The sequence below is a fragment of the Brassica napus genome, chromosome C2, assembly GCF_020379485.1.
Source record: "Brassica napus cultivar Da-Ae chromosome C2, Da-Ae, whole genome shotgun sequence".
Classification (NCBI taxonomy): Eukaryota; Viridiplantae; Streptophyta; class Magnoliopsida; order Brassicales; family Brassicaceae; genus Brassica; species Brassica napus.
The window spans coordinates 34,410,309-34,438,098 of NC_063445.1; the positions used below are offsets into that span (position 1 = coordinate 34,410,309).

At 34.1% G+C, this 27,790-nt stretch overlaps 1 protein-coding gene across 2 annotated transcripts; it reads right to left on the minus strand.

The window, feature by feature from the left end:
- Positions 1 to 23,603: 23,603 nt before the first annotated feature.
- Positions 23,604 to 26,640, minus strand: BNACNNG49070D. 2 transcript variants are annotated; one of them, XM_013888997.3, is made up of 5 exons: positions 26,112 to 26,636; positions 25,149 to 25,301; positions 24,757 to 24,893; positions 24,456 to 24,683; positions 23,604 to 24,361 (listed from the first exon to the last, which is right to left on the minus strand). In XM_013888997.3, the coding sequence occupies exons 1-5, from the start codon at positions 26,527 to 26,529 to the stop codon at positions 23,855 to 23,857; spliced, it is 1,443 nt and encodes a 480-aa protein (XP_013744451.1). In that variant the 5' UTR covers positions 26,530 to 26,636; the 3' UTR covers positions 23,604 to 23,854. The 2 variants fall into 2 exon arrangements, with proteins under 2 accessions (XP_013744451.1, XP_013744452.1); XM_013888998.3 differs by lacking the exon at positions 24,757 to 24,893 and having other exon boundaries at positions 24,456 to 24,730; positions 26,112 to 26,640.
- Positions 26,641 to 27,790: the final 1,150 nt, after the last annotated feature.

Sequence of the window (27,790 nt, forward strand, 5' to 3'; positions counted from 1 at the left end):
ATGAATTAATAAAAAAATATTAAAAAATCATTTTAATTGTAGAGATAATGAAAATTTATTAAACATTAACGTAGAAGACTTCTACGAAAGTCTTCTCCGAGAAGACTTTTTAAGAAGTCTTCTATTTAGATCATTTTTGCAATTGCAAATTTACGAAGGAAGACTTCTTAAGAAGTCTACTCTACAGAAGACATCTTGAGAAGTCTTCCTTTGTAAATATTGACTTAATTTTGAATTTGAAATTTTTTCGAAAATACCAGAGAAGACTTCTCGGGAAGTCTTCTCGGATAAATAGGTTAGATTTGCAATTGACTGAAGTTTGTCAAAAACTTGACTTTTTATAAAATACTTCTCGGGAAGTCTTCTCGCAGAAGACTTCTATAGAAGTCTTATGAAATTCTTTTCAATGTCGCAAGAAGTCTACCTGGAATACTTTTGCAATTGACTATATTTGATTTTCCAGAGAAGTCTTCCGTCGGAAGACTTCTTTTGAAGTCTTCTCTTGTAACCAAAGGTTTGACCAAAACCCGGAACAAAATTTGAGAAGACTTCTCAAGAAGTCTTCTCATTAATATTAAATGTTTCACTATTATTTTTCAATTGCAAAAGTAACCCACACAGAGTTCTTGCAACAGTGAGAAGACTTCGGGAAAACTTTCAGAAGACTTCTATAGAAGTTTTTTCCCAAAAGTCTTCTATAAAAAGTCAAATTTCTGACAAACTTCAGTCAATTGCAATACTAACCTATTTATCCGAGAAGTCTTTTCTTGGATTTTTCGGTTTTTTTTCTTAATAAAAGAAAGTTAGAAGACTTCTAGGCAAGTCTTCTTGATGGAGAACACATCTTGCGAAGTCTTCTGAAAGTCTTCGCGAACAAATCTGAGAAAAAAATGATTTCATACCTTGAGCTTGTGAGATTACTTGTTTTGCTTCTCCAAGTACCCAAAACTTCACTACAAAAGCTACCAAGTCGTTAATGACCATGAATCATGAGCTTCAATGTGTCTATGAACCTTATAAAGCTTGAAATCAAAATCTTAGATTTTTTGGATGAATTTGAAGAAAGAGTGAAAGATATGTGATTTGTGTGCAAAAGTAATATAAGTAATGAGATATGAAGAGTAAAAATCAAAACTTTGGTGCATTAAGAGCTTTAAATTGGTTGTTCACGGTGGTTTGTGTATTGATGGCAATTGCAATATTGTAAATACCTGGTGAAGATGAGAATGATAAGGTAAAAGAATTATTTGCAAAGAAAGAAAGAAACAAATATAATGGCATTTTCGTGAATAACTCAAACTTCTAATGTGAATATGAAAAAAAAAATTCAAAAAAGTATGGATTATTTTTGTGTTTGACTTGAAATTTAAGGTTATATTTGAAAAAAACCTTTTAAAAATGTATATCAACTATAATTAGTTAAAAATATATTTTTATCAAAGACTCTGTTATTAGTTATCTACATATAATAATAATTACAAAATAAATTTAAAACTAAAATTCACAATTACGAATTAAACAATAGATAAATTCACTTTTAATGCTACACTAGAGATAGATCCGCGCTGTGCGCGGATATTGTTCTTCTAATTATTATATATATTTAGTGGTATATAATATATGTATATAATATTTTTATGTTATTGACTTCTATATAATATATGTCCGTACATATATTGAATTGTGATGGTGTTATAAATATGTTGTACATGGTGGGTTTTTTTAAATGCAAAAAGTTAAAGTGCTGTACATGGTGTTTTTTTTCTTTTAGTTTTAGATGTTTTGTTTATAAATTATATTTTTCAAACTCGATAAATTTCAATTTTTATTTTTTTAATATAAATTATTATTTTTTATTTATAGTATTTAATTAAACTATGTAAAGAAATACATATGACATATTCCTAGTTATTTTAGTTGTTAAAAAGATCAAATATATATGACCCAAGATTTTATGGATTTACTTAGAAGATAAAAAGGATTGGGCTAACTAATTCGTTTATGGATTAAGCCCAATTATTAACAGAATACAATTTAACATATAAACATATAGTTTTAAGCCCAAAGTGTAACGGAATTTATTTCGGGAAAAAACGTGTAAAGTGAACAACTTTTGTTTAACCAATTATTGTCGATGTAAAGTTTCAAATCTTCAATTTCTTCGTGTCTCTCTCTCTTCTTCGATGGTCCGATCTAAAATTTCTCTCATCTAGACAGATACAATCTACGAATAAATCCATCTTCTCATCTACAATTTATTTGTTTATGAAGACATGCATGAGGTTTAATCTATCAATTGGCAAAAAACAAAGGTTATAATCTTCACCCTTACTTTTAAACTTAATTGGATATGAAACGTTTTAAGAATAGGGTTTGTTCATCTTTTTGTGGATATAGATATACAAACCGTGAGGTACACAAAAAAAAAAGATATAAAAACCGTGTAGATCAGAGAAGGAGAATTGATAGATCGAGTATGGGATATTAAAACGTTTGGATCAGAGGGAGAATTGAGAAAATGAGTTTTAGATAAGGAAAACTCATATTTCAAAAATACCAGAAGCAAAATCAATCTCACATATCCGCAACATGTTTATTTCAATTGTGGAAGAATCAAAGGCATTTGTAGTCTGAACTTGTCCTGAAAAAAAAAAAACAAATTATAAAGTGAATCAAAATTGCATTATAATATATATATATATATATATATATATATATATACTAATCGATTAGTAGACAACGTGCCCTTGTAAACTTGACCAACTTTGTATGCATACAACATTTGTTCAACAAACCGATTCCAAAGACAACGTGCTAATTGATGATAGCTGTATAAAAAGATTAACATATTAAAACACACGCCTATATAATATATGAAATATATATTTGCAAAAGGTAATATATAACTTATTCTGTATCTGTCAAAGTTAGTTCAAGTTTCTTTGTTTCTTTACCTTGCACAGACACAACCTGGATATTCTCAATATTTATAGCTTAACCAATAACATCTACAACCATATTATTAAAAAATAATAAGATTAGTTCATATAACCCGAAGCATAAAACGTTATAAGGAAAACATTTATGAGTTACCAATCAAAAATTTTGAATCAATATTTCCGTTAATGATTTCTGTGGAAGAGGTTAGTGATAAAAAAAATTATCATCAGTTTTCAGGGAGGAATTGGTGATGTTGGAGTTACTTATGATGGCCATTTTATACTTATGACTCGTCGGTTGGTACTTTCCGGCAGCTGCGGTCAGTGCGAAATTTTCAATGAACCTCCATTGTCCAACCTGAAGTTTCTGAACACGAGCTAAGAAAAGTCTCTTGCAGGTACAATGTATTATCTTAACACCCTACATTCACAGAGGATATAAATCTCAGTTTAGATATTCATTTAAACCAGTACCGAAATGATAAAATAGAAAAACTTACTGTATTATTTGTGATTATGAACGGTCTTATCTGCGAGTATGAACTGCAGCTAAGAAGAGTATCCATGAATGCAAGACTTTTACTTCAACCTTCCAAGTTGGTTGGTATGGTTTGACATCGTTTAGCAAAGTGATCGTGTCTGAGGTAACCATAGCCATATGAGTCTAAGTTTTTTTGTATCGCAGGTGTAGAAATAATAAATTGATGGAAGCTTATTTATAGTGATGTGCAAACGATTAGGTATAATGAATGTTCTGAGTATATTACAATTTCCATTTTTAAAAGAATGGATAGCATACTCAGATTTTCATATTTTGTTGGGGTTGTTATACGGAGTTAAGATATGCAAGATTATGAATGTAGATGGAAAATTGAGTAATAGGGAGTAGTCATGGGCATTCGGGCGGTTCGGGTCAGTTCGGTTTATTCGGTTTTTGGGTTATTCGGGTTGGGGACCGTTTAGGAACCGGTCATTTTTTGGATCGGTTTAGTTCGCATAATGTCGGGTTCGGGTCGGATTTCTATTTTTTTATAAAATCCGAAGTGGGACCGCATTACAAATAATTTGGGTTTGGTTTGGGTTTAAAGCCCAAAAATCCCGAAAACCCGAGTTAAACCCGAAAAAATACTCGGGTTATTCGGGTAGTTTAGATTTTTTATATATATTTTATTTATAAATTAAATTTTATATATATTAAATTTTAAATTTTCAAAATATTCGGATGCCCGTTCGGTTCTCGGTTTGGTCTCGGTTCGGTTTCGGTTTTTTGGATTTAGAAATATAGGAACCATTCGATTTTTTGTAACTTTTGGTCCGGTTTCGGTCTTGTTTTTTTCGGTTCGGTTTTCGGGTTTCGGATAATATGACCATGACTAATATGGAGGTTGTAATATAAGGAGGTAAATCTTGTTGAAAATTTAATATTAACTTTTTTCGAATATACAGTTTGAATCAAATCCTATCAAGTTGTTATCGATTATTTGGTGTGAAAGTCAAGTTAGTGTAGATTTGATCAAATCTTTTCTCAATGATATCTTTCAAATGTTCTTTTAGGTAAGGATTATATTTACAGAATTGGTAGATATGAATATTATTTAAATTCAAAAATACATATGATATCTAAGTTCTAATCTTATTAGAAGAAGACTTGTTAAAACGTAAAATAGTGAACATGAGATGATTGAAGTTTATATACTGACAATATTGTGTTCATAATGCCAGGTTTCTCTAAGTCTAAGAAAGAATCAGCCAACTTGGAGCCAACTATTATCTATACGAAAATGAGATCGAATAAGAGTTATTGCATTGATAACCTAATTATGAAGCAAAGAGAATAAAACATATTTATGTCTTCGTATGATAATGATGTTTGTAAGATATTAGAATCAATCAACTTAGAAGCAAAGAGTATAAAAGGCGCCAAGTATTATCTATACGATAAGAGGTCCAATGAGAGTTATTGTATAGATAAAAAAATTGTATATAACACTCGGTCTCGATTTAAATTAATTCGTGTCAATATATTGGTTTACTTTTAATAGATAACGGTTTAATTTAGTTATCCGGTTTTATTTGTAATAGCAACGTGTTATATAATAATTAAATTGTAACAAACTTGAAATGATCCATAAATAAAGCAGTTTTCTAACAGAGTTCAAAGAGTCCAAAACTTAATGACAACTTTTGTGGTAGATAAATTTAGGACTCTATTTTAATAGAGTAGATTGTCCAAACCATATTTTACTGATATTACATTAGATTTTTTAGCTTCTATTTTTTAAAAATATGGAAGAAAGTATTAAACTTATTTTTTGAAAGTATAATACTTCTTGATGACAAAGAATCACGGAAAATCTTATAAAATCTAAAGCATGATTATTATACATATAGAATCCTATAAATAAATTTAAATAAACTAGAAATCCTTAGGAAAAAAATAAATTAATTCTCAGAGAATATTATATATATATATATATATATATATATATATATATATATATATATATATATATATATATAGAAATTTATCTTGGCGAATATCCATAAGAGTTTCAAGATTTTATTAAAAAAAACAATTTTTTTTTTATCATTACCATATAGTATTACTTTTAATGAATTGTGTTGTTTATTCATTCAAATAAATTATCACTTTTCAAATGTAACATTTTAGGTTGGAATCCAATTATAGTGAAGTATACATATATATGTTCTAAACAGTTGAACCCACGTAATTTTTTTGAATATTTATTATTAGTTTATTTAATTTTATATTGTATTATATTTTTTTTTGAAAGATTATTGTAAATATTGTTGTTTACGAAAACCATAAATCATGTAAAGTTGATTAAAAAGGCAGTAGATCATTAATTCAGAGTTGTTCACCTTTGAAATATTTAAAATATGCATTAGGTCTGGGCATTTCGGATATCGGTTCGATTCAGGTATTTCGGGTTTCGGATAGTTCGGATAGGGGCTAGAGGATCCATTTAGTACTTGACCTATTTTCGGTTCGGTTCGGTTTGGATAGATTCGGGTTCGGTTCGATTCGGATAGTAAATGTAGGAACCGGAAAATATACGGAAAAAGTTTGGTTCTCATTTGGATCCAGGTCGGGTTCGGATAGTTCGGGTAATTCGGATAATTTGGATAAAATATCGGTTATTTAGGGTAAAATATCAAATAATTAAGATGATTTAGATAAAAAAAATTGGATATTTTGGATTACTTTGGATATTTCGGATAAAACTATCCGGATAGTTTCCGATACTTTCGGGTAGTTTGGATACTTTACAATAATTTAGTTATCCTCAACTATTTTCAGATACTTTTAATAGAATTTTAAATTAAAAATATATATTTAGTGATGTTATATATAATTAATATTTTTATATATTCAGGTACCCGTTCGGTTCTCGGTTCGGTTCCGGTTCGGTTCGGTTATTTCAGATATAAAAATATAGGAACTGTTCGGGTATTTGAGGGTATTGGTCCGGTTCCGGTTTCGGGTATTTCGGTTCGGTTTTTTGGTTCCGATTATTTTGTCCAGGCCTAATATGCATACCGAATTATTTTGTTATAAATAAGGTAACATTTGTATAATTTTATCATGATTAAATATAATGTTATTTTTAAGATGTATAGTATTTTAAAATAAAATAAAATAATATTAACATAAATCCATATTACTTTGATTTATTAGAATATATTGAAAGAAGTTATAATAGTTAATTCAAATGGTTACAAAACTTGAGAGAATATGAAGTATTATCTATATAAGAAAGGATTAATTAATTTAGAAAAGGATTGATTATTTTTTTACTTTTATCTTATTTTTTCATTTTATTGAATTTATGGTATATATTTGAACTCAAATTTAAATTTTAGACTATTTTTGGCAAGTTCACCTTTACGAAAAATGAGGGATCTAACAATCAACATTTAAATGTTTGAAGTATTTCATTAAAAATCACGAAGAAAATAAGTATTTTCATTTTTATCATTTTTGTTTAATAATTTTATATCAATAAAAATATCTCTATCAATTCATGTGTTTGATTTAAACTTGTTAAAATTTAGTATTCAATAACTACTACTAGAGTCTGGGTCCGCGTTTCGCGAGGATAATATGTTTTATTAAAGTAAATTTTTATATTTTGTAGTTTTAAGTATCAGATATTGGAAGTTAATTTTTGTTCGTTGTAAAATTAACCTTAGAGTTTTTGTTTGAATGCGATGCGGTGATCAGTTTCTGTTTTCTAAACAGTAGTAAGTTTGAAAAATATATGGTTGTTTGCATTGAAGTGTAAATTTTAAAACAGTTGACTGACTGGTGTCGGTTTCCGTCTTGTAGTTTGATCTCATGTGGAGGTATGCCATCAGGCTTAGGATAGCAGTTTATTCCTCTTTTGAAAGCGTTGTATGATATCTATGTCTTTGTCAAAGTAAAAGCGCGATCCTTGTGTGGTTGTGAATGATAGTTTCCCTGAAAAGTGAAATATTTGTAAGCATTTAGTTAGACATAAACTTTATGTTTAGTTGATTACCTTCATGTAACCTTGGAATGATACTTGTGATGATTACGATTTGGTTTTTCCTGGTAGATATGCGATTTAACTCCCTAAAATTAGCCGCCTCATTGTCCCATATAGTTAGACGGACCAATTTGGATCTACAAAAAATTATTGTATTATATATTTATTGCTTAACGCAATCCAATGATGATTTTTGTATCTGTGTTGTGGTTATATAAATCACTTCCTTGGATGAAGCATATGCGGCCAACAACATCTGTGAGAATAATTTGTTTTTAGCGACAAAAATAGATAATTTATTTGTATGTGTGATAGGTATGGGTTTTTTTTTGACCTGGGAGGAAGTTGGTTGCACTTGCTAAGCTGATCAACTGGGGATAGCGTTGGGGCCGGAAAATGTATGAAGGAATCGGTGGAATGTTTTCTTGAATCAGTGTTATAATTGTTGTCTCATTGATATTGATTATGTATGGTTGAACGGTAAGCCTGTACCGTCGGTTATTGGGAAGAAGATTAAAATATAGAATGTGATAAATTTTCCCTTCCTCGAACCGTTGGTACAACATTGTGTCAGACGTAGAAATAGGCACCCGCCCTTCCATTTTTTGTTCCTGTTGAGTGATTAAAAGCAATTATTTGAAATGTTGTTGGAATAATTAAAAGTAAGTATTTTTTAGACAAACATAGATGTCAAGACAAATGAAAGTTGTTCCTAAGAAAGCATTTTTATTTGTGTTATGATGGGCCACATCCTAATGATCCTAGCAATAATTGGTTACGGTCCGAGGTTGTCGCTCCACTTGTTGTGAACTTCGGCTAGAATTACAAAAAGATAAATTGAAAACAAAAATAGAGAAAAATTGCAATTAAAAAATCAACTAAAAAATTATTTAAAAAAATTGTATTTTGAAAATGTGTAATCTAAGACTATTACTTAATTATTTTTCATTTATTTTTTTTAATATTTTTAATTAAATTTTATATATCTATGGTATAAGGGTCATTTTACCTATTAAATGAAACATTTTGGTCATTCTATCAAAACTTTCATTCTTTATCACAATTTTTTTTTGGTTTGTTTTTAAAACATATTATAAACAAATAAAATTAATAATATACGGAAATAAAATTTTGGTTGTATAGGGTTTTTCGAGTTTTTGGTGGTGCTGGCAAATAATTGGTCATTGTGACTTTAATCGTTTTAAAATATAAAGTAAATTTTAAAATATGCAATTAATATATGTTTTTTTTGTATGGTTTAAAACTAATAAGATGTAAATAATGAAGAATATATTAAAACTAAATATATTTATAAAACCAAATTTATGTTAAATTAAAAAACATCTTCTAGATAAAAGGAAAATCTACATTTATATTTGTGCATTAAATGAAAAAGGGAAATAATATGAAAAGCTTCTTTGCAAACAATAGAGTGCATTAACAACTTGTATATTTTGTTTATTAGGGTTTGGATAAATAATTAATATTTCAATAATAATAATGTTTTCATTCCAAAATGATAATATTTAAGTTGAAGATGAGATGAAGAGGAAGAGAATCACAATGAGATGGAGTCGGTGATTAGAGTTAGGGTGAGGATGAGTGATCTTTAGTTTTTAGAGAATTATATGTTTCAGGGCTTTTAGTATTAATGGGTTAGAGATTATGTTTTAGGGTCTTTAGTATATGAGTAATAATGGATTAAGGTCTTTAGTATCTGAGTAATAATGGACTGTTAAAATGGAATGCTGAGAATAGTGTAAATTGGCTCCGAAATTTAGTAATAATGGACTGTGAAGGTTGGTCTTTCAATCCCAGTCCGGAATGACATGGCAGATTGGTTAGTTATCAATTTTTTTGGCCTATGTGGCACTTCTAAAAAAACTTAAATTTAACTGCTTTTATATAATGGGATTTTTCCAATAATTTATTATCTTCCAACTTTTCAGTTCTGATTTTCAGACATTCGATAAGAAAAACACAGAAGAAGAGATATATCCATGGTAACTGGTAAGACCATATAATTCAAATTCTGTTTGTTAGAATTTAGTAATTTACTAATTTACTACTAGCATTTTATTTTGTTTCGTGTATGTGTGGGAATCTGTCCTTTTTACTTTACAATTAATTTTATATTTCCAACTTTTTAAAATAATAACTTTTGTAGTTGCTTTACATTCATTTCTTTCCTTTTACATTTCCCAAAGTCTTCGTCACAATTATAGCTACCCAACTAATTTATGCCCATTTAAAAGTTTAGTAAACTCTAATAATAATATCGGTATATATATTTTGAAGTTTTGTTTGTAAGAATAAGTAAAAATATTTAAAGAGATAAACAACACTGGAATTCAGATTAAGATTGTCGAAACGTTACTATTATCTTAAATTACCAACAAACATAATTTTTTTGTTTTTTTTATAAAACATAATTTTTTTGGAATATTATTTTCTTAAGATAATTTTTTAAAAGAAAAAAATATACCAAAGTAAAAGTGTGAAATAGCTTGGCCGTAAGAATCCTTTTTCATAAAAATAAATAAATTAAACAAGAAAAATGACGACCAATTCTAAATCATATTTAATATTATTTTCTTTAGGCATTTTAGCTTTTCTTTAGCTAATGATAAATACAAAATTAATTTCCTATCATTCTGTATTAAATTACAACAAGTTAAATTAGAAACAGGAATCAATCATGAATTGTAGAAATATTTTAAACTTAATTTTGTTGGGACCACGAAGAAGCATTAAGTCAGTGACCAATAGAAATGCACATCTAATTCAGAAAATAAGAGTAATTAAACAAAGCGTCATGGCGTATAGATAAGAACGAACCATTTTAATCACCGTATAGATAAGAACGAACCGGTGTTCAAAAAAAAAAAAAAAAGGTAAGAACGAACCATTTTAATCACCGTATATATATATATATAGAGAAAAAAATAAAAATAGCATTTTTGTTCCCAAACTAACAATCAAAGTCAAAAATCACAAAAATACCACTTAATGTTTTATCAAAAGTCACAAACTTAGGGTTTAAAGTTAAAGGATGGGGTTTAGGATTTAGGGTTTAGGGTTTATGGTTTAGAGTTTAGAGTTTAGAGTTTATAGATTAGGGTTTAGGGTTTAGGGTTTAGGGTTTAGAATTTAGGGTTTAGGGTTTAGAATTTAGGGTTTAGAGTTTAGGGTTTAGGGTTTAGAGTTGAGAAATGAGGTTTTGGGGATAAGATTTCAAATTTTGAAAAATAAAAAAATTAAAATTTTCAAAGGATAAACTTAGAAATGTGCTATTTTTGTGATATAAACTTAGAAATGTGCTATTTTGGAGATTTGTCCATATATATATATATTATTTTTTGCCTTAATAAATGGTTTCTGCCAATAAAAATAATAGCGATGACCTCGATGTCCATTTTCGCTCCGACTTTATTTTATTTACCTTTGAATTAATATAATGATTTCACATTACTTTTTAAATGTGATTTTCTTCTTCATTTATAATTGTGGTTGGAATTCTGAACTAAACAATTTCCCTTATACAGCTCACAGGAAAGATAAGTATGTATAAAATATTAAAAAGGTAAATATATTAATAGCGATTACCTATTATTTTATGCTTATTAACACCACTTGATTGGAAACCCATAGAGTTTCAATTGATCAAAAAAAAGTAAGCTTCAGCTAAGCAACTTTTCGTATCGTATCTATGTTTTTACTAAACTTATAAACCTAAGTGTTGAAAACTTTGATGGAAGCAAGGAATTTGATTTTTCAAAAAAAAAAAAAACAGCAAGGAATTTGATTTTTCAAAAAAAAAAGCAAGGAATTTGATACTTTCAAAATTTAATTCACCTAGGGTGGGGGGAGTCATGCAGATAAAAAATGTAACGTGCTACTCTCTATTTTCTATAAGTTTGTCAGGAGAATTTTCTACACATCTTTTGGTTCGAGTTTTTATTGAATAAACCATTATTATTCTATCCGTGTGAATGGTATCTATTATTTATACCACAAAAAAGGGAAATATCATTATCACTGATTCATTTGGTGCTGCTGTTGACATCGCATTTTTCATTTCTGGTGAAATGGCTACAAGTAATACATATTAAATTATTTTAAGCATTGTAATTAAAAAAACGTATGATGGCATATTGACAATATTTGCAATGCTCATCATCTAAAGCTTTTATACAAAAATAATAAACTTCTCGGCGTGCTTTACAAAAATATACAGCTGGTTATCAATTCCAATTACAAGAGTTACGCATTCTTGTCGAAAAAACAAAGTTACACATCACCTATTTTATTACTTTTCATTTTCCAGTTTCATTTGCTCATGTGAATTTAAATTCAGTAACCAGCAAAGGTGATTTACGGTTTATCCGCGATTACAAAATTTTGTTTTCACTGAATAATACAAGTACTGAACCAAATAATATCAAGGTTTTATAAAAACAGAGAATCAAGAACTATCACACTTACATCTACCCAAACATTACACAACAAAAATGTTAACATAACATCCGGTTTGTGGTATATTGAAAATGATTAAAAGAATTGATTTGGCTATCTATGTCATCAAAGTGCACTTAATTTTTCCGTCACACATCCGTTTAGAACTCTAAAATTAATCATGCTTGAGCTGGAGTAGTATAATGATGGATGACATATCGGGAACTGATTCGCGATATTGTATGAGTGACACCAAATCATAAGGAAATGTCATGTAGTGATTACAGGATCATAAAACAAGAAGAATGAGCCTCTCAAGAATTAACGTACCACCAATCGGATGGGATGGGCCAAGGACCGAGTGAGCGGGCGTGGGTGGCCCATTAATCGTTGGCGGCCATGGCGTTATAATTGGTATCAGAACCGAACCCATACAAGTTTGGAATCAATGAGGGACCACACTAACATGGATAACGATTTTGGGGTGCAACGAGGGCGTTACGTTCTTTGAGAGGGGGTGAATTGTAACATTCTGGTTTGTGGTTGTGACAGCCCATCCCGCTCACTCGGAACCCGGCTCACGCCCGCTCACTCGGAACCCGGCTCACAGCCCTGCAGGGCACCGATCCTAACCCCTCACATGTGAGTCCTCACTGACTCTCCCATGTAGGTTATTGATGCGCTTGGCGTTACTCGAACCCAAGACCTCACCTTTTAACAACACTCCAACAGGATGACACTACAAGAAAACAGGGGTATTCTGACGGACATTCCGACGGAAAATGAAATCCTCGGAATTTCCCGAGGAATTTCCGAGGATATTCCGAGGAAACCCAAAATTTGGTTTCCTCGGAATATACCGACAGAATTCCGAGGAAATATCAATCCGTCGGAATATTCTTATGAAATACCGAGGAAAAATGTGTTCCTCGGAAAAAACCGATGAATTCCGAGGAAATATTATAGCCGTTGGAGAGCCGTTGGGGGATTTTACAAAATTCCGAGGAAATTCCGACGATGATGACTCGGAAACAGACTACAATTGATTTTTTTTTTTTTTAAGAAATACCGAGGAACACTTGATATACTCGATCGATCGATGTGTTTTTGAACATATATCCATTGATCGATCCGTTTATAAAAAAACGTTCGAGATTTTGTTCATTCGATCTATTGGATATCCACATCGATTGATCGGATAATCTAATCGATCGATCACATTGTTACGCTTTGGTCCATCTTAGTGATCGATCGATGCGTTTTTGGACATATATCCATCGATCGATCCGTTTATAAAAAAACGTTCGAGATTTTGTTCATTCAATCTATTGGATATCCACATCGATCGATCAGATAATCTAATCGATCGATCACATTGTTACGCTTTGGTCCATCTTAGCGATCGATCGATGCGTTTTTGGACATATATCCATCGATCGATCCGTTTATAAAAAAACGTTCGAGATTTTGTTCATTCGATTCATTGGATATCCACATCGATCGATGGGATAATCTAATCGATCGATCACATTGTTACGCTTTGGTCCATCTTAGTGATCGATCGATCCATTTTGGGATCGATCGATCACTTTGTTACCCCAAACCCTGTTTCCTCGGAAAAGCCTCGGAATATTCCGAGGAAATTCCGAGGAACATTTGATATACTTGATCGATCGATGCGTTTTTGAACATATATCCATCGATCGATCCATTTATAAAAAAAATGATGTTTTGAAACCCCAAACACTAGTTCCTCGGTATTTCCTCGGAATATTCCGACGGAATTCAGAGGAAGAAAAGGGTTTCCTCGGAATTTCCTCAGAATATTCCGAGGAAATTCCGAGGAAATAGGGTTTTTAAACCGAAAACAACGTTTTGCGGTTTGAATAACACCTATATAACCCTTATTAAGTGTCTTACGTTCATTATGAAGTCAAAAATTTGTTCATTACCCTATAATAAACACTTTTCCGATTGTATGAACGAAATCCCACAACATAAGAGAAACACTTATACACTTTAATGAACGGTAAAGGGAATACTTTCAATTCGTTTTGAAATTTGTTATTTCATGGTTTATGCTCATCTATACAAAGAATCCTCAATGGTATGCATTACAATTGTATAAGAAATGAAATACGGCAAAAAAAATTGATGTTTTGAAACCCCAAACACTAGTTCCTCGGTATTTCCTCGGAATATTCCGAGGAAATTCCGAGGAAATAGGGTTTTTAAACTGAAAACAACGTTTTGCGGTTTGAATAACACCTATATAACCCTTATTAAGTGTCTTACGTTCATTATGAAGTCAAAAATTTGTTCCTTACCCTATAATAAACACTTTTCCGATTGTATGAACGAAATCCCACAACATAAGAGAAACACTTATACACTTTAATGAACGGTAAAGGGAATACTTTCAATTCGTTTTGAAATTTGTTATTTCATGGTTTATGCTCATCTATACAAAGAATCCTCAATGGTATGCATTACAATTGTATAAGAAATGAAATACGGCAAAAAAAATTGATGTTTTGAAACCCCAAACACTAGTTCCTCGGTATTTCCTCGGAATATTCTATCCGTCAGAATTTCCTCGGAATATTTTCATTTTACCAGGCAAATATTTCGCGAAAATTGAAATTAGAATTCCGACGGAATTCCGACGGATAGTATCCGTCGGACCCTAGGTTTTATAACCACGAGCCGCTTCTTCTTCCCCATTTCTCTCTTCTTCCTCTGCGCGACTCATCTCTCCTCTCCGGCGATTTCCCCCTGAATTCCGACGATATCTCCGGCGATCTCCCCCTTCTCTTACACAAATCATGTAAGGACCCTATCCCACTCTCTTAGGTTCTATTTATTATGTTTTGTGTAGTTTTGATAGATTTTTGTTAGGGTGATTGGTTAGGATTGTGATTTGGTTGTATAATAGGTTTAGAATTGTGATTTGGTTGAATAATTTGTTTTGTTGAATTGATTTAGAATTTTTTTATAATTTTTTTATTTTTTTGTATTTATAAAATCGATTTTTGTATATAAAATAAATTTTTGTATTTTACAAAACGATTTTTGTATATAAATTCGATTTTTTGGATTTTACAAAATATTTTTTGTATATAAATTCGATTTTTTGGATTTTACAAAACATTTTTAATATCTATAAAACTTTTTTTGCGATTAAAAACTATTATTTGGGATTTTTTTTTAAAAATATATATATTTATATTATATAAATTTTTTATTTATTAAAACTATTTTTTGTTTATTAGAACTATTTTTATATATTTATTAAACATTTTTAATATCTATAAATCTTTTTAGAATGATTAAAAACTATTATTTGGGATTTTTTTATAAAAAAAAAATAATTTATATATTTCTATATTTATTAAATATATTTTTTTAATTTACAGGTCTCATGATGATCAGACCCGGCCTCGACAGCGTCGTGGTCGTGGTGGTACGGGGTCAAACATGGTAAGGATGACGCATATCTTTGTTGGAGACCCAGATGGCGGCTCAACAGGCGGGCTATGAGGCACAGAGGAAGGCTGAACCAGCAAATGATGAAGATGATGCAGAGGATGTACCCGAACGAGGTGTTCCCGGACGTGCCAGACCCGTAGTTTTTTTTTTCCAAAAACTCGGAATGTTTTATTTTTATTTGTGAAACTTTTAATATTAATTAATATGATTCCAATTTTAATTTTAATTTTATATTTTCGAATTTAAATTTCAAAAATTTTATTTTTTTAAAAAAATTAATATTTTTTACATTCCGAGGAAATGAAATACCGAGGAAATTCCGAGGAACACTTGATATACTCGATCGATCGATGCGTTTTTGGACATATATACATCGATCGATCCGTTTATACCGAGGGACATGTTCCTCGGAATATTCCGAACGTTTTTTTATAAACGGATCGATCGATGGATATATGTCCAAAAACGCATCGATCGACGAAGTTCCGAGGAAATATCCCGACGACGTTCTTCCTCGGTATATTCCGAGGAGCTTTCCGACGAACTAGTGGTCCTCGGAATGTCCTCGGAAATTTGTTTCCTCGGAATTCCGTTGGAAAATTCCGAGGGATTTCCGAGGAAAGAAGAAATTCCGAGGAGTTATTTCCGAGGACTTGTTTCGTCGGTATGTCGTCGGAATAATGTTATTCTGACGACATACCGACGATTTTTTTCCCTCAGTATGTCGCTGTTTTCTTGTAGTGTGAGTTGTCACCAATTGATCTGTCAATTGGTGACAACTCATCATGTTGGAGTGTTGTTAAAGGGTGAGGTCTTGGGTTCGAGTAACGCCAAGCGCATCAATAACCTACATGGGAGAGTCAGTGAGGACTCACATGTGAGGGGTTAGGATCGGTGCCCTGCAGGGCTATGAGCCGGGTTCCGAATGAGCGGGATGGGTTGTCACATAAAGTTGTCACCAATTGATCTGCAGATCATTTGGTGACAACTCGTCCTGGAGGAGTGTTGTTAAAGGGTGAGGTCTTGGGTTCGAGGAACGCCAAACGCACCAAAAACCTACTTATGGAGTCAGTGAAGGCTCATAATTGAGGGGTTGGGGTCGATGCCCTGCAGGGCCAGCCTGGGGTCCACGGGACAGGTAGTTCCCACATGGCAAGTTGTTAAAATAAAAGTCGACCTTTTATGTGACAACCTATCCCGCTTACTCGGAACCCATCTCACAGCCCTGCATGGCACCGACCTTAACCCCTCACATGTCAGTCCTCACTGACTCCTCCATGTAGGTTAGATCAATTGGTGACAACTCATCCTATTGGAGTGTTGTTAAAGGGTGAGGTCTTGAGTTCGAGTAACGCCAAGCGCATCAATAACCTACATGTATGGCCGGGAGGGGCGCACATGAGAGGGGTTAGGGTCGGTGCCCTGCAGGGCTGTGAGCCGGATTCCGAGCCCGAGTGAGCGGGATGGGTTGTCACAATGGTATACGGAAAAGATTTAAGAGAATTGATTTGGCTACCTATGTCACTAAAGTGCACTTACCTTTTCGGGCACACATCTATTTAGAACTCCAGAGTTAAGCGTGCTTGAGCTGGAGTAGTAGAAGGATGAGTGACTTATCCGGAAGTGATTCGCGATATCGTGCGAGTGAGACCAAAGTACGGAAAAATGTCATGTGGTGATTGTAGGGTCAGTAAATAAGACGAATGATCCTTCCAAGAATTAAAGCAACGCATCGTCGGATGGGATGGAAGCCACGGACCGAGTAAGCGGACGTGGGTGGCCCATTAACCGTAGGCGGCCGGAACGTTATAGTTACATTCAGATTTAAAAGATCTTTTGGCCAAATAGGGTAACCAGTAGCTACATAGGATTGTCTACAATCCTCCCTTGCAACACTTGAAGCAACTAAATGAGCACCAAGATTAGAATTGTTGAATTCATGCTTCAATCTCCAAAAAGAAATTCTGTCTAACAAAGAAGTGAGGCAACGCAAGACTCCTTTAAAGCAGGCCACTCAGGAGTCCAATAAGATTCTTGGCTTCAGCAACAAAACATCACACGAGGGATTTGAGACTATACATACTTTCAGTGGCCCAGTTCTAAATTTCAAGTGAAGCTTCGATTAGTCTATGGAAACCAAAAAAAAAAAAAAAACTTTCCACTATGGAGAAGAACTTTCCCATTTTTGTTTCTTAGAACCCAAGCAGATCCAACAACTTCTGAAGATTTGTCTAATGAGGAACCAATATTATTACATTTTAACCAGCTTTGAGGAAGAGGCATCCAAGCATTAATATGGCAATAAAAACTGTTACCAATTCTAAAATCTTGTTGACAATCAGCACAATTCACTTAAAACCAACGGTTTAAGTCAATTATAGCTTTCCTAATAGTATCAGTTACACCGAAAGCCATTTCCTTCAAAGATGAAGTTGTTCTAGATTTTCCAGAGCAATCAAGGGAAAACACGGGTAATCTGAACTTGAACTATGGAGTTCTTGATGTTTTGAGTCAAAAAGAAGATATTATAGAAGAGAGAATTGCTTTAAAAGCTATATCTTGGAGCATGTGAAAAGAATATGATTAATAGATTCACCCTCCATTTTACAAACCTAGCATCTAGAATCAATATATAAACCTCTAGAAGAAATTTTATCTGCCAAAGAAAGAGCACCACTCGAAACTGTTCAAAGATTTTTTTTTAAATTTTGTTGGAAGTCTGAAACTTCCGCATCTTGGGGTTTAGGATGTATATGGATGGTAGAGATGAAGCCTCCGCAATCTCATCAGGTTTAGATAAATTGAAACCCAACCAATAACCAGATTTAACCGAATAATCCCCAAAATTTGTTATGATCCCAAATCCAGAAATCATCTTCTTCCAAAACTAGTTTATTTTGAGAATCAATCATGCTAGGGTAAATTTGCGCAGATTCTTTGTATTCTACATATAAGCAGTAAAAGACAAGATTCAAGGATCAAAGATCGATTTTAGTGATCAAGAGATTCGAGACTACAACGTATTGGTTAAGTGTTGGATAATTCTGGAAACTTAACATATTATTAGATGTTTAATATGTTAAGATAAACACAATAAGGAAACCTAGAAATAAGAAAAGAAAGTTTCTATTTAGGTTAGGTTTGTGTTTTCCATATCCCACATGTTAAAGGGAATTGTCTTTCATATAAATATAGGTCTAATGGAGAGGTGTTCCATATGATCTGAGAGAAACATATTGAGAGCTTTATTTTTGAGTAGTTTCTAAAGCTAATAAGAAAAGTTGTTCTTATAACTCTTTGTGTTTCTAAGAGATCTGAATTGGTATCAGAGCCTCAGGTTGGAGACTCGATCTAAGCTTAAGTTGTAGCTTAAGATCCTGGTGCTTGTGAACAAGAGATCGCGACGGCAAGATGGCTGACGTGACTAGGGCTCCACGCACGAAGGACTTTGGATCTACATCCATCCAATGTCCGATGTTGTCACCGACAAACTACACAGTTTGGTCGATGAGGATGAAGGTTCTACTACATGTTCATGAAGTATGGGACACAATCGAACCCGGTTCAGATGATCAAAAGAAGAACGATGTTGCGATAGGTCTTTTGTTTCAATCTGTTCCAGAGACTTTGATTCTCCAGGTGGGAGAACAAACCGCATCAAAAGAGATCTGGAATGCCATCAAGTCGCGACACCTAGGAGCTGATCGTGTAAAGGAGGCGAGACTTCAGACGTTGATGACGGAGTTTGATAGGTTGAAGATGGATGATGCAGATACGGTCGATGACTTCGCGGGGAAGATATCGGGCCTATCATCCAAAGCAACCTCGTTGGGAGAAAACATAGAAGAATCCAAGATGGTCAAGAAGTTCTTGAAGGGTCTTCCAAGACACAAGTATATCCAGATCGTAGCATCACTTGAGCAAGTCCTAGATCTCAACTCGACGGGGTTTGAAGACATAGTTGGAAGGCTTAAGGCGTACGAGGAGCATGTAGGAGAAGAAACTCAGAAAGAAGACCAAGGGAAACTGATGTTTTCGAACAATGAAGAGCATAGTCAGAGGGGCTATGAGAATTCTCGTGGTAGAGGAAGAGGACGGAACGGTAGAGGCAGAGGTCGAGGTAGGTCACACAACCAAAACCGTGCGTCACACACCGAAGATAACAACTCGAAGAAGAATCGTTCAAAGCTGATATGTTGGAGATGTGACAAGCCTGGTCACTACGCAACTATCTGTCCCGAAAAGACAGAGAAGAATCAAGAAACCAACCTAAACGAGACAGAAGAGGCTGATGCACTCTATGTACACGAGGTGGTATTTTTGAACGAAGATAAGGTGATTCCGAAGAATCTTGATATCGACAAAGGCAATGCAAGTGTCTGGTATTTGGATAATGGAGCGAGCAATCACATGACAGGGAACAAGGAGTTCTTTTCGAGTTTGAATCTCAACACCAAAGGGAAAGTGAAGTTTGGTGATGGATCGTGTGTTGACATTGTAGGAAAGGGTGTGGTTACCTTTGTGTGCAAGACTGGAGAGAAGAAGGCACTTAAGGACATATACTACATACCCGATCTGAAGCACAATATATTGAGTCTTGGGCAAGCAACAGAAAACGGATGTGAGGTTAACATGAAAGATGTCTACTTAACGCTCACAAATTAGCATGGAAGGTTGCTAGTTCGTGTGACAAGATCTCCAAACCGTTTCTACAAGACCCCTATGGAGATAAGCTACCCGGAGTGTTTACATGTCAGGAACGTAGATGCTACATGAAGGTGGCATGCTCGACAAGGACATATATGCTATGGAGTGATGAACAACATGGTAAGGAAGGAGATGGTCGTAGGAATGCAGAGTGTAACACACGAAGAAGGCGTGTGTGACACATGTCTCGCAGGGAAGCAAACGAGACACTCATTCCCGAGTGTAACACACGAAGACGGCGTGTGTGACACATGTCTCGCAGGGAAGCAAACCAGAGACTCACTTCTGACTAAGGACATGGTTCGTACATCAAAGCCATTAAGATTATTGCTTGGAGATTTGAGTGGACAAACCGCACCACCAACGACAGCAGATAATCATGAGGCATTCTATCGGTTCAAAAGATCTCATACCGATAGAGGAGGAGAGATTGCCTCAGATGAGTTCAACTTATCTTGTGAAGAAGATTGGGTTGAATCTATGGAAGATGAGTTGGAGTCTATCACAAGAAACAAGATATGGGAGCTTGTAGTTAGACCAACTGGTTCTGAGAAGAAAGGAGAAGAGGATCGAGTTTGTGTGTTACACAAGACGCATGTGTTACGCCAGGCACCCAGAGCATGGAGTGTGAAACTTGATCAGGTTCTCAAGGATATGAGATTTGAGAAGTGCACGAAGGAACCATCAGTGTACCGCAAGACTGAAGGAGAAGACGTCTTGATCATTGCCATCTACGTTGATGATCTATTTGTGACAGGAACTTCACTTAAGGTGATTAGGCAATTCAAGGAGGAGATGTCTAAGAAGTTCGAGATGTCAGATCTAGGTAAGCTAACGTACTACCTTGTCATAGAGGTGATTTAAGGAGCAGACAAAATCAGAATAAAACAAGAGAGGTATGCTCAAGGAATCCTGCGTGACACAAAGATGGAAGCGTGTAACGCAACTCAAATTCCAATGGAGGCGAATTTGAAGATCTCAAAAGCTGAAGATGAGCGAGAGATAGATGCTACCGAGTTCAGAAGAATCATAGGATGTTTGAGGTATCTGCTTCACACAAGACCCGACCTGTGTTACGCAGTAGGTGTTCTTAGCCGATACATGCATAATCCGAGAGACTCTCACGGATAAGCCATCAAACACATATTGCGATATGTGAAAGGAACAACAAACTACGGTCTGTTCTTCAAGAGAGATGGGTCAAGGAGTGTCGTTGGTTATAGTGACAGAAGTCACAACATTGATCTCGATGACGGGAGGAGGGCGTCAGGACATGCATTCTACTACGGTTCATCACTGATTACTTGGACGTCGCAGAAGCAGCAGACGGTTGCATTGTCATCATGCGAAGCAGAATTCATGGCAGCAACAGAAGCAGCGAAGCAAGCTATATGGATCAAGGAATTGTTGAGTGAGATACTAAGCAAAGAAGGCGAGAGAGTCAAGCTTAGGATCGACAACAAATCAGCCATTGCTCTAACCAAGAATCCAGTTTTCCATGGAAGGAGTAAGCATGTACTCAAGAAGTATCACTTCATTCGTGAGTGTGTGGAGAACGGGCAGATCGAAGTGGAGCATGTGCCGGGTGTTGAGCAGAAGGCCGACATCCTTACCAAGCCATTAGCAAGGATTATGTTCAAGCAAATGAAGAGCTTAATCGGAGTTCAAGAAATTGTTCTCCCTAATTCAAGTTGGAATTAAGGGGGTGAATGTTGGATAATTCCAAGCTTATGGAAACTTAACATATTATTAGATGTTTAATATGTTAAGATAAACACAATAAGGAAACCTAGAAATAGGAAAAGGAAGTTTCTATTTAGGTTAGGTTTGTGTTTTCCATATCCCACATGTTAAAGGAAATTGTCTTTCATATAAATATAGGTCTAATGGAGAGGTGTTCCATATGATCTGAGAGAAACATATTGAGAGCTTTAGTTTTGAGTAGTTTCTAAAGCTAATAAGAAAAGTTGTTCTTATAACTCTTTGTGTTTCTAAGAGATCTGAATGTCGAGAGCGGTTTGACGAGATTCTGCAAGAAGACCAAAATACCCTTCAAGTATGAACGGGACCCAACGAGTTAGGATTGGGAGGTATGCGGCAGAGATCAAGTCAAAAGATCCTTGTCTAAACTTCCAATGTGGGACTTGGATTGACATCTCTCATTCTCCCCCTCAAGCTAAGGACCACACACCTTGTGCCCTTTCCTCTAGCGAATCATCTCGGTGCCTTGTCGCATCTTCGACATTCGACACCCTTAGTCGCAAGGTTACTTTGAGGTGCTTTGAAGATGCTCCCTTTCCACAGAGGAACTTCCAAGATCTTTTGACTTGATCTCTGCCGCATACCTCCCAATCCTAACTCATTGGGTCCCGTTCATACTTGAAGGGTATTTTGATCTTCTTGCAGAATCTCGTCAAACCGCTCTGATACCAATTGTTGGGATTGTGAAATCCCGTGTCCAACTCTTTATTATCCGATTAGTACGATATTGTTCACTTTGGGCCTTAACCAAGCCCGCATGGATTTACTTTTGGTTTTCTTCCCAAAAGGTCTCGTACTAATTAGAGTTGGACATCTCTTTATATATTAGAGACTCCTTGTCTAAAATTCCAATGTGGGACTTGGATTGACATCTCTCATTAAGTACACCTAATTCTAGCCGCCTAAATCTATATTTGAAACTTTGAATAGTCTATCCATTGTTCTAGGTTTTGAAACCCTTTTTATAGGTTGTATTTAGTCGATAATTAAGATAAATTCTTTCATATCCTGAAATATGGAAAGAACTATTTTTAGTAAACGTTTTCATTTTACCGGGAAATAGAAGAAAGCCGACAACCTACTCCTTAGCAGAAAAAAATTGACTTCATGGATTAATAATCCCCAACAAACTCCACACCATGGAAATAAAAGATCATTGAGCTTATCCATATCCCACCATTTTGATGCATGATCAATTATGTTATACTCACTCTCAAAGGAGGACGAGAGATGTGACCATCATGCAACCATTTTCCAGTCCATATTCTTCACTTTGACTGTTTTTAATGCAAGATTTGGATTGACAAGACCTGATTATCTAGATCATAAGATAATTGGTAGAAGCTAAAGCATTATTGATTGACTGAAATAATCTTTTTTTTTTTTTTGACTGAAATAATCTTTAATTAACTAAATAACTATTCACAAAGAAATTTGGTTTAGGGATTTATTGAACATATCAAACCTGATCTCAGTGAACATAACATATCCAACCTGATCTTAGTGAACATAACATTACATCAAATACCATATTAAGAAAACAAGTTTGTGAAGGTTTTCTTGTTATTCATCGTTAGGTCAATGACAAGTGTATATACATAGAGAACTTCCTAAAACAGTTGGAAGACCGTAAGAAACATACTATGTAAATATATGAATCAACTTTGCTATCGACATAATTATATATTCCAAGGATATGGATTATCCTTAACATACCAACTGAGCAACTGTCTAGCTTATTCTTTTTCTATTACAATTGTCTCTAAAACGTGAGTTTTGTAGAGTTAAATAATGTTGTACAGCTTCAAAGAAACCCTCCATTACAAAGAAAACGTACAAGCATCAAAGGAACAAACTAAATATAACTAACCTTGGTGTTGCGTGTTCCAATTAGTTACATGCACTTATAAAATCCATATCCCACAAAAATATAACTCACAAATATAACAGAGAAGAGATTTCATCGCAAACTCACAAGGACTCGTTAGTAAAAGGGATCTCTTGGAACTTGAACGAAGCATTACCCGCGTTCTCGCGTTCAAACCTGAACACATCCTCGTCATCCGCCAATGGCATCACTTGTCTGTCACCGACCTGTCGCGGTGGCAATGCCTCGCGAAGCTGTGAAAACTCCATCGAATCTAGCGTTTCGTTACCAAACAACAAGTGGGTGCTGCTCCTGGGAGGTGAGGAGAATGCAGCGGTGGCGGAGGAATCCCAGAGAATGACGTGGAGGACGATGGAAATCTTTGCGTGACGGTGAAGCGACAGTTTCTGGCTGAGCGAAACGGTGTCGTAGCAGCGAATGGCTCCTGTGGATGAAACCATCCACGGCAATACCTTCTGGCTACCGACACGTGAAACCACCAGACGACGCGAAGCTTTGGCTGCGTCTCTGTATAATGAGCTCAGGCCGGATCTTGCAGCTGGTGCACTCTCGTCGTCGTGGTCCGTCACTGACGAAACATAAATGAAACCCTGTCCAAGATATATATTTCATTTCAAAATTCAAAGTGTTATAGGAGCATTTTCAGACACATGATTTGAAACCTAGTCCATTAGTGATACATACCTCTTCAGTGCGGCTGATGGAGAACCCTAGTTTGGTGTCATCATCTCTGAGTTTGATTTCGATTGGCAACTCAACGCCAAGAGGAGCATACCAAAGCCGAACTGCTCTAACCACACCTATATCAACTCCATGATAATCCTCAAACCCATATAGACTGGCGTTTGCAAGATTCGATAGGTCAGAAAGCGATGTCGTATTAACTGTCGCCGAGGCGGTTTCTCCAGATATCTTTACCATGTAAAGAAAATTAATAATCATTTCCATATTCAAACTACCTACACACAAAGTATAGACATCTGACCTTGGTAAGCAAAGATTCAGTCTGAATATTCATGAAGACGATAGGAACGCCATTGGCTTGTGAACAACTTAGCCAAGCATTTGCACGAGCAAGTGTGTCTTCCAAGTCGTTATACCGAGAGCCAGCCCTTCCATAAGCTAAAATTTTGTTTTTAAAATTGTATATGTATATAAAATTTAGTTGAATTTTTACCCCCCAAAAAAAGTTTAATTGAATGAATCCATCACTAACAATTTCAACAGTGTTAATTATCAGATGCTAAAATTTTGTTTATAAATTGTTAATTTTCACCACAGACATATGATATATGCAGGGGATATATGTATATAGTATACATAGTTTAGTTGAATATAATGATTATATGACTAAACAATTTCGGTATTGTTACTTACCAGAAGCTTTGGGAAGGAAAAGAATGGAGAGGAAGTTGCTTGAGCCGGAGATTGGCAAGGCTTCTTGCATTCGTCTTTCCCATGGATATGAAACGTAACCATCTTGAAGCTTTGCTCTCACCAATGCTTCCACCATTCTTGATCCTCTTGATGCTGCATATCATTTTAACCAAAAAATAGTGAAATAGTCATTAGATTTTTTTTTCAACTCTATGTAAAATTATTATTTTTATTTCCAGCTTTATACATTCTAATTAAAATTCAACATACTGTAAATCTTACTTAAATTATTAGGTAAACGTGGTTACATTTGATATTGCAAATTTGTGAAAAATCCAAACGATACAACTTCAAAATACAGAGAAAAGTATCTCTTCTATTGGATGTCCGAGACGAAACATTCTTAGTTAACTAATTAGTGTTTATAATATCATCAATAATAAAGTGTACATATAAATGGGTGTCTTCCAAGAAAAACATAACTGTGTCAAATTTCTAGAATATTACCATAAAGGATTCTTTTTTTTTTTTGAGAAAGGGCTTTACCATAAAGAGTTCTTAGATTGTAGTTAATCTTAAGTAGTAGTAATCAATATGTATGAAACAAATTGAAATATTTTGTGACCGTTTATAACACATTGATATTTTGCAACTCAAAACATGTTTGTATGCGAATATGTGAAAAGATCATCTACTGAAATCAAAATTGTCCTCTTGAATATTTATAACCGTCTCTCTTATAATTAATGATAGTAATATAATCATATACTAAGATGTAAATACAAATATTATATGATTTGAAAAACAATAATTCCGTACGATTCCATCCAAAAAAGTACTATTAATAGCAGAACAAATTGAATTTCACCAGCTGGGAAGCACGATGTGATGCTGATGATGATGAAGCAAAAATCAACAAGCAAGCCAGAAAAGTCAACAAAAACAGATAAAGAGTTAACTCACCTTGTATACCGAGGCAATCGGACTCAGTCCGATCCGAGAACCCGACTGTATAATTCGGGTCATCAATGGATCTAAGCATGTACTGTTTTTTACCGGCGGAATCGTTAGGAACAATACAAGCAGACAGATCGGATAAATCGTGGGAGCCACGTCTGACTCTTACAACAATCGAAGTATCTTTGTTTCTGTAAGAATTGTGTAGAACTTTCTGTAACCAAGCTTTACCTCCTTTAAACGGAGCTTTGAAAATAGCCGAACCGGGTCCCGAACCGATCCGGATTTCTTCAACTATGTCTCCGGTTTGAAGCATATCGCCGCTCCATTCGTCGCTTTTGGAGCTTCCTTTAAGACAGTCGATGGAGAGGACGACGGTGTTTCCGGGTCGGGTCGTGGATTCGGGTTGGTGGGTGCGATCCATTGGCGATGTTACTGGGTTTGCGCGTGAGAGGGAGAGAGAGAATTAAGAGAAAGAGACGAGCTTATAAAATGTGTTTTGTTGGGAAGTGATTCGATACGCGGAATCTTTGTGAGACCATACAAAGTCGTATTTGGCATCGAGAGATTTTATTCTTTACTAGATTATTATTATTAGGATTATACAATGACACTTGTCCAACAATTAGACCTTTTAAAATTTTAAAATTTATTTTGTGGAAGCCGATTTGATCGAGTTACTAATAAAGACTACAGATTTTTTCAGCGCTTTTAATCTCTGTTCTAAAAATCGGCCGCCCAGCCGCCTAGTCGCTATACGTCGCTCTTCTGCTCCGATTTATGCCAAATCGGTTTAAAAAATTGGATATCCAACTTTTTCCGCCTAGACCGCCTACATGTATTAATACCCTACATTACTGCATATCGTAATCTTTCTGATCCCAGTCACTTACTTCGAAAAAAGGTTCAATAACACCACATATTGCATATCGTAAGCTTGTTGGTCCCAGTCTTCAACCCATTTGTAAACTTCACATCGTTTTGTTGTTCAATTTAATTTATCGAATCATTCGTCTCTGCCAAAAACAAAAGAAATAGCAAACAGAAAAAAGCATGACACAAAGAAGTTGAAACTTTTCAACGTGTTACATTATTTCATGCTTTCTCTAATTTATAAAAGACCATTATAGAACGTTAGAAGTTGTAAGAGTGCTTCCAATGTATTACTACATTTATTACTTCAAAATGGAATGGAGCTGAGTTTCCTACAATCCTACTTCATTTTAAAGTGAAAAAATGAACAAAAAATAAAATGTAATGATTTTATTTTTACTCTATAATGGAGTATAAAATAGAGTAGGATTGAAATATTTTTTACTTCAAACTCTATTTTAGAGTAAAAAGACGGAGCTGAAGATGCTCTAAACATTTACATGTAACTCTTAAATTTCATCATCTAGTGAGTAAGAAAATAGTTCGAAGATAAATATATTTGAATATATATGTTATATTTAGATTTTAATTAAATTTAGATTTTTCTATATTTATATTTGAATATACATGATATATACATATATATATATATCAAAACGATTTTATAAATCTAAATTGGTAAACAAATTTTTTATTAATGTTTTTTTTCTAACACAACTGGTTGTATCTTTATTATTTTATAAACTTATGCTGTAATTTTATGTTTTATATAAATAAAATAGATGTCAAAAGAAGAACTCACAATTTGGTAT